Here is a 9177-nt window from a genome sequence, read left to right as displayed (position 1 = left end):
AATAACTAATAAAAATTATACTTATAAATCTAATCATGAAAAATAATCACCAAAAAGCAATTTTTTACAATTAAATATTTCTATAAGCTACTAGGATCTAATTAAAAAAAAATAAAAATAAGATTGAAAATTATTACTGCATTATGTTATAATTGGAGTAATGGGCTTGGCGGAATGATTAAATGCCCGAGTTGCATATAAAAAGTATTTAAATTTAATCATAGCGTTATGTGCAAAAAAGTTGATATACTTGAAAATTGTACTGATATACTTTTTGCTATTACTAAAGAAAAATATATTAGAATGCTAATAGAATTTTATAATGCATTAATATGCTGGAAATTCTTGCAATAAATCGAAAATTAATAGTGTATAATAATTGGAATAACTGACGTAATAATAAAGGTTTCGTTTTCTGTATGTGCCTAAACATTCATCGTATCGTCCGTGTTCTTGCTATGATTGAGGTTTTACGGAAATTTGACAACATTGTGCAAAAATTGAAGCATTCTGATTGGTCGTGATTTTGACTACAATTTGAAGTTTTATGCAACACCCTTTCAGTCTTGTGCTAAGTTTCGTGTCGATAGCACATTTAATCGGGAGTGATTGTGTAAAAATAAATTCATATGATTGATTTATTGACATCGGTAAGTGAAATAATAAGTAACTGCATCTTATATGTTGTCATTATATATATATATATATATATATATATATATATATATATTAAATTCTTAGCAAACCATTTGTCGAATTAAAACAAAGGTTAACAAAAGTAATTCTTTGTTGTTTATTCGTTTCGGCAATTGTCGTGTGTCATCGTCCAGCAGCAAATCTAAAATACATTATCATATGAATACTTGATTTTTAATGATAAAATTTAATGAGAAGTTATATACTATGTACTGGCGTCATTTACTTTGAAACTCATTGCCCCTATCTCGCATAAGACGCGTTTTCGGACCAGACCTTAGGAAATCGTCTTAACGGGGTTTTGCTGTACATTAATTTTAATGAAAGTAATATGAAAACGAAACAACTATCATAATTTGTTTTTCCGGTATACAAATTTACAAATTTTAGGCCACCGGAATTAAGAGGCTTTCATTAATTACGTGAGGCTTTTAGGGGGAGGGGGATTTGACAAATAATTACGAGAAATTACGTGGGGGGAGGGGTCTAGTAAGATATCACGTGTATTTATTTCTTACGTAAATATTCAGAATAAAAACAAAAATTTTACGTTTTTTTTCGTAAATTAAAAAAAAAATCGTAAAGAAAATTTTATGTGAATAAAAATACACGTGATGTTTTGTGGGGGAGGGGGTAATTCTAAATATTACGACGTATCACCTTGAAGGAGGTGCAAACATTCCTAAAACATCGATCACGTGATTAATGGACCCTCCCCCCTTATGTACTTACACTTACATTTGTTACATATTACAATTTTTCTCTTCGCGACAATTTAAGTTCATCAATTTTATATTATTATATTGTAAATTCAATATTATTTTGATTGTATAAAAATACAATATACAGTTGAAATATATGAAGGGTAAAGCACAATTTCTTGTATAGACAGGGTCGTGAGTTCCAATCCACGCTCTGGACAGCCTGATATCGTTCAGTAGGGATGTCAATTTTTCTACCGTATTCTTCAGTTCGATCTGGAGTTTGACTCAGCTCACAGACCTGTTCTAGGGCAGATCACCCATTATTATTATTATTATTATTATTATTTATTATTAGTATTATTAGTATTTATATTTGAAACCAGATAAAAATTTCTAATAATACAAATGTAAAATATAAAAATTCTTAATGCATATATTATACTCATGCATTTGTTTGGGCTCGCCCGTAGGTATGCGGTTAAGAGCGACGGGACCTGAATCAGAGGTCCCGGGTTCGATACCCACTTCGAGCAGCCTGTTGTCAGGCAGCAGTGACAACGATTTTCACTTGGAAATATAGATAGCAATATGTCTCCAAGTGAAAATAGCCAATAGCCCTCACCCGGCATTGCTTCACCAATAAAAAAGTCAGCCCTATTAGATAAATCCTAATAATAAAATCATTAAATATGGATGGATTAACCATTGGGTTACCATCTAAAATAAATACGAAGTAAGAAGTTTCAGCCCAACAGCTCATAGGACGTAAGGTTCTGATTGCTGTTCAAAAATAATAAAAAAAAAACAATGCATTTGTTTTCGTTCACATTTTTGTTATTAAATTGGGCATCTCGTGGGAAGAACCTCTGCATTGCATCCACAAGGGACTATACTTGAAGCCCGCGTTGCGATTAACTAGAGCTTGATATCAAGCAATAGTGATATGCATTCACACTGGAAAATATAGTTGAAAAATATTTTTCCAAGTGGAAACAATCCTTTCGAATATTACTGTAACATGAGATGACAAACTTCAAAATTATGATAAAAAAATATCACAACAGTTTATAAACTTCCAGAAAATTCCGAATGCCTTTAAAAAAATGCGTATCATAATTTTGCATTTACTTATAAATATTATTTAACACTGGTATAAAAACAGCATCGGAAGGAAGTAGTTTTGAAAATATAATGAAAGCAGACGGAAAAATAAAATAAAAACTAGTTTTTCATATGCTATATATGTCTTTTCACAGAGTACTTTCCATATTATTATTATATATTCAGACATATGTATATTTAATATGAATTTCAACACGCAACGTCATGCGAATATTGAGTCGCACGTTCAAAATTTGCATAACGCACAGACGTGACCTTTCTGGGAACTAATATAGTCATCTAGTCTATGGGTTGGAGAAGCACTTGATATGGGTACAGGTTATCTTTGAAAACCCTATTTATTTTACATAATTTAATTTTGCTACAAACAACCATTTTTGTGCTAAGCCAGTGTCTTCCACTCTTGTAGTAGGTACATAACTAAAGATTATCCAGCCTTTGGTACTATTACGTACTCATTTGTAGTTATAACACTATTGGAGGAGAAAATAATACTTCATACTTCAATACTTCAAGAAAATTTATATGTGCTATACTTCATCAATATATCATTTTTATCAAAGATACAATAAAATTTAATAACGGTTCGTATATTTTATGAAACAATTAGCGTTGATAATCGTTTGTTCTTAATACTGACTATCCTCTCTTTGAGGTGAGGCATCTCCCACGATTAACATCGATAAGTTAATTGCTATAATATTATAATCCATACATTATTTGCAAAAAATATGATCCAGGAAACATAGATAATCGTTGCAAGTCTATGAATCGCACTGTAGGTGTAGACAACTTAAATTAACCTTCATATTTTACTCAATAATAGAACTATTGTTGATATAATGTGGATAGTAGTTAAGGTGCAGGCTATTATTATTAGAAATTTAACCAGTATTGCTGCATTAAAATTAAAATAGTAAAAACAATCCTTTGGGGTATTACTGTAAAACAAGATAATAAACTTCAAAATTAGAAAAAGACTGCATTGGCTTACTATTTTATGTACAATGTATATAAAAAGTAGTGTAGATCAATCATTCTCTGATAGTCTTCTAATAATCATTACCAGTAATATATCAATTCTAATAAAAATATGGTACACATATTGATCATCTGGATATTTCATGCATTGAGTTGCCTTCGAAAAAAAGACGTTGAAGAGATATAATCACAACTGCTCATGAACTGTTAAGTATATATTTGTTCAAAAGAAAGAAAAAAATGTTCTTAGTAGGTTCCAATTTTTCAAGAGGGACATGGATTTGCATTAGTATCTTATTAAGAGACCGATTCTGCCGCATAACAGACCAATGTTATGGCAAGGCCATGTTACTCCCCAACTTTTATAAATTATGCTACTTAATCATACTGTTTATTGTCAAAATGTCATGTATTTGCTGTGCATAAACATTTAAACATAAACGCAACTCACTTGTATGTTATGAAGCTGAGTCAGAAAGATCTTGTTATCTAAGATCGTTGTTTGACATTTGTGCAGTTTTCAGGTAAGGTTTTATATTTGACAACCTGAGAAATACGCCTGACTGCAGATCAACCACATGGCTTTTGACATATTTAGAACGATTTTGTATGTAAAGTTCTACATAACATAGCCTTGCCATAACATTGGTCTTATAGGCGGCAAAATCGGTCCCTAAGGCTATATTATCTGTATTATTTGTCGGTATCAAATGACCGCTAAAAACAAGGTGCACCTTTGACACCCATATTTTTCGATAAGTTTTGGCAGACCAGATCTAGAGTTGGTAATCTGCCAACACAACTTTTACATACAAATCGATTATTTTCTTTTTGGATGGAATGGGATTTTGTTATTTGCAGTGGTAAATAGTGAAATATGACAGAAATGCTTAGTGATTTTAATATTTGGATAAACGCGATAAAATCAAATCAAATCTTTGGGCGGAAAAATAGTTTTTTAACATATTCTTCTGTAATTTCCCAAACCGTTTTGATGTGTGATAGAATAACTCTCGCTTCTAAGCATTTATATAATTTTACGCGAGTTCTAAGCAAAGACTCGAGTGAGATTCTATTAAAGTGATCAAACGACCTCTTAAATTGCATCACATCAACGTCCATTAGATGCCTCAAACGCTTCCAAAATTTTCACCAAATGAATTATGATCCGACTTCTCTAGTGGAATAATTTGCTTTGATTCAAAAGCGGTACATTACTCTCATGTACATATCATAATTTTCATTAGTGAATTTGTTAGTATTTTCGTTTTGTTTGGTTTTTGATCGGTAAAATTAGGAAGATGGCTGTGCATTTTGTTCAAAATGACACCGCTTTTGTTAGGCCAAATTATTTGCCATATTGTTAGTATTATTAAGCAAAATTCCTCAGCAGTCACATGTTCGAAATACAAAAAGAACTTTGTCTCAAAAAGAGGAACTTGCCATTAAACAATATCCTAAAGTGAAAAATAGGCTTGAACAAGCAGCTCTTGGAATGGGTTTGCCAAATGTGTGGTTTTGTGAATTCGCATATGTAAATGACAGCATGACGTATACTCTTTGGAGTGTCAAGTGGAACAAAATTTAAATTCTTCACTAAATCAGGAAAATATATTTGAGTTCCAGTTTTTGCCTTGACGCCTCGGCTCTGCGACATGCAGACGCCACTAAAGTTAGGTGCATAAAAATTTGTTTTTGCAGAATGCAGATTTAAGGTTTTTATACAAAGTGGAAACAGATGATAGAAGAAATTAAATGGATCATTTAGAACTTCTTATGTTACGTTTTTTAATAAACGCATATTTTAAATATACACTTTTATATTTTTTTACACACAACTTTGAAGATTGATTGTGGCGAGCATAGCTCATTTGGTAGCGTGTTTGATTCACATGAATCCTGTCATTGGCTTAGAATTTATAAAAGTATATGTGTAGTTAATTTCAAATTAAATGAAATTGTATTTGTTAAGTAGAAATTGAATAAGAGAAAAATAGGAATTACAGAATTCGAAAAGCTGAATTGTATTAGGAGAAAGAAGAAAAAATATCAGAATTTGCTGAGATTAAAAAGAAGAATGAAGAAGAAAAAATGGAATTAAGATAGAAGTTGAATAGAATTAGAAATTTGATAGAAAACAGCAAAAATTGAAGAAATTAAGAAGAAGAATATAGAATAAAAATTGGTATTGAATGTAAATAAATAAATATCTTGTAGGTAGCTAAATGCTCAGAGTAAACAAGGCCAAATAAAAATTTAAAAAAAAGTTTGGTTGACTTTATTCATTCCTGGAATGAATTTATCATTGTGCAGATATTAAGCAAAAATAAAATATTTAGATTCGTCATACATTATCATTTTACTTCTGCCTTCAGTGCTCTCAAGAATACAATTACAAAGTGTAGATAATTGAAATGAAACTAAAACTCTACGTTTTATTGCAAGCTATTGCTCAAGCTTCATATCATCATAAAACTATTTAGAATGAAATATTTGGCAATTGTCATTGACACGATTGATCAACAAATAATCCAAAATTCAATTACGTATACACTTTCGAAAGTTAAACAAAAAAAGGAAACCATAATCCATGATCCACTACGTTATGTGTTTCATTGAATTTATAATTTAATTAAAAATGCAGAGAGGTTTTCCTGTTAACAACTTTGAGTTTGCAAAGGGTTTATTTGATTCAGGGATGCTGAACCACTAATATAATCATCTAGCTATCAGAGTCCAAGATTGTAGTTTTATTTCAAATCCTAATATGAAAGTTGTCTTTTATTATTATTGGTTTTGTGTATACAGTATTTTAATATTAAAGTGAAATTTTTTTTTCATAAATATAATTTTTTTGGATACTACTTCTGCATACGTACATACCTCAATTTTTTTAATGCATAGCCAAATCATCAGAAGGTTTTAAACTGTGCAGATTTCAACAAAATTTTACTTCCGATTTGATTGCTATTATATAAGTTAAAAGATATATATTATGAAATTGCGTTTACGATTTTCAATCCCTGATTATAAAATCAGTCTCATTGTATTTTCAGTAGGGATTTCGAGTTATAAAGGTACTTGTGTGGTTTGAGTAACGTCATCTGTCGCAGACAGCTCATGGAAAACGCCAAAACGCTCCGAAACATTTTGGACAAATTAACCTGCCCGAAAATGTTTTTGCTTTCGATACATACTTTTTTACATGTCAACTGAATAATTTTAGGGAAAAAACAATATGTGCATCATAGGAGATAACACATGTAATCTGTTACCGAAATACAGAGGGTACTTCTGTTCGAATTATTGAAATTTTTTTATAAGAAAACAAATGTAAAGTCTATATATTGAAGATTTTTTATGATGACTTAATTATTACTTTGATTAAATCATTAAAATGCCATTGAAGTTCCTACTTCCTTAGAATATTTAGTATAAAGATTAATAAAGATTTTCGTAAGCAGAATCGATATCAGACCCAATGACTTCAACTTTCTTAGGAATCATGCATGTCTACAATATTTTTCTTGTTCTAGTAACTATTTTTTAACTTGCCGTAGGGTATTACAATCGTCCAAAAATCGAAATTTTGCATATCTTCACGTTTTGAAGGTTTCTGAACATTTTGGCATACCTTAGAAAAAATGGTTGGGTTTGTGTATGTATGTATGGATACAATTTTTCGTCCACGTTTTGGGCGCACGGATCAACCGATTTGATTGATTCTATAAACATTCGATTTTTATTGATAGGGAGATGTGCTGATTAGGTTTTGGAAAAGGCAGGTCTAGCCGTTTTGGAGATACGGAGCAAAGAGTGCAGATATAGAAATCAAAATAAAAAAAATAGAAATCGAGTTTTTAAGAGAACGGAGCATCTGATTTGAATGGTCGGGTCCATTTGAAAGGCAGGTCCTGCCGTTTAGGAGATATAAGGCTAAATGTGCTAAAAATGGCAGTTGTTGAGAGAACTAAGCATCTGATTTGAATGGTTCAAAATACTTTGTGCTTGTGTTGACGGAACGATTGCTTTTGTGTTAAGAATTTTTTTATCAGAATTTTTATTTAATATCCAAAAATATTTCTAGCTATACTTGTAAAGCTCACTTACATACTTCAAATAAATAATTTTAACTTTACAATTCAGTTCATATAATTCTTATAAATAATAGAGAATGTCCTTCATTTTAAATCCGATTGATTGAGTTTTACTTTTTTTTATGAGAACTTATATAAACGCCATCGTCCAATTTATAAGCTCTTATATTTTGTCTATAAAAACGAATAATGAAAGTTACAGTATTTATAATAATCTATTTGGAAACATTTAATATTTCTCGAATATTTCATTACGGTGCGGGAAGTTCTAGCAATTTGCCTTAAGGCACACTGCCATACATCACTGGTTAATAATTTATTGAACTTACCAGATTAATATTTTTTATATTATTGTTGTATTTAGAATTATATATATATAGAATTTTTTTCAATATAATTGTATATAGAAAGAAGCTGAACTAGAAAACAAGAAACTGAAGTAGAATATTTCCGCAGCCAGTCAATTCAATATATACGAGTACAATTCAAAAACACTATGATTTGGGTATTAATGTAGTTAGTAATTTATATTAATGATATACCTAATATATCTATTTTATTGAATAAATTGATTTTACATTTTGATTACAGTTCCAAAGTTAGATCAGACAGTGAATAGTAACAAAAGCAATTCCGTGCAATTGGGTACACAAAGCTGAGAAATTAAATAAAACATTTCTAATCAACATTTCATTTATTCGATCCATCAACAAAAACACTGTTCACCTAATATGTTTTTTTGTGATACATTTCATAAATCTTCTGTCTGTCTGTTCGGAATGCCAGTTGTCTTCTCTCGTGTTCGATTGAGAAGATCCGTGGCGGAGTTTCAAATGAAAACTTCGATTCGTCTCGGATACATCTTGGTATTATTTTATGAGTTCTGCAAAATAACTCTATCTGTCGTTGCTTCGTATCCGAAGTTGGTATATTGAAAACCGTCGCATCACGTGTGATTGACAGGTTCTTATATAAGTGACATTACAAACCGCCAGTATTGGATTGAGTTTATATGTGGGAGCGAATGTGACGATGTGTGATGGGAGAGCTGGGGGAAAATTAGGTAAATGATAATCGAAACAGGGATTTTAACTCTGGACGTGGTAATTAAAACACTACCGACAAGGTATCTAGATTAATTCTTCTAGTAGTTGCTTATTTTTGTAAATTCGGACAACTTTTGTATATGTTTTGGGCTGAAATATTGTGGCAATGTACCCAACCAAAGATGTCTAATTTTTTTTGACTATAATAAACTTACTGCTATATAATAGACACTTTAAAAATATGTTCCTATGTTACAGACAATGCTCGTGAATCTTAAACAGATCCCTTATTATTTTTGCACAACGCATATAGAATTTTCGATCCTATTAAAAACATGCGATATTTTATGCTATTTTTCATAATAAATTCTGATTTATGGCTTAGTCCTTTTTGGCACTTATTTATGAAAATAATTTGAATATGTTAGGTATTTTATTACTTTATGTATTTTATTATTTTATGGTTTCAATGTACCCAAGCTCTTCTACTAAAAAAGTCTTGCATTCAGTCAGAGGGTGATCAAGTTTGTA

General features: G+C 30.6%; 1 protein-coding gene across 1 annotated transcript in view; it reads left to right on the top strand.

Moving 5' to 3' along the window:
- Nucleotides 1-581: 581 nt before the first annotated feature.
- LOC113374828 overlaps nt 582-9177 on the top strand; it is a 309572-nt gene continuing 300976 nt past the window's right edge. The window contains exon 1 of the mRNA XM_026614793.1: nt 582-650. Coding sequence (XP_026470578.1) covers nt 630-650 — 21 coding nt within the window. The 5' untranslated portion in view covers nt 582-629. The remainder of the gene's footprint in view (nt 651-9177) is intronic.

Source organism: Ctenocephalides felis, unplaced genomic scaffold, assembly GCF_003426905.1.
Source record: "Ctenocephalides felis isolate EL2017-DRISC unplaced genomic scaffold, ASM342690v1 CF-g0.4_SCAFFOLD_01886, whole genome shotgun sequence".
Lineage (NCBI taxonomy): Eukaryota > Metazoa > Arthropoda > Insecta > Siphonaptera > Pulicidae > Ctenocephalides > Ctenocephalides felis.
This window is presented reverse-complemented; position numbering and strand designations above follow the sequence as displayed.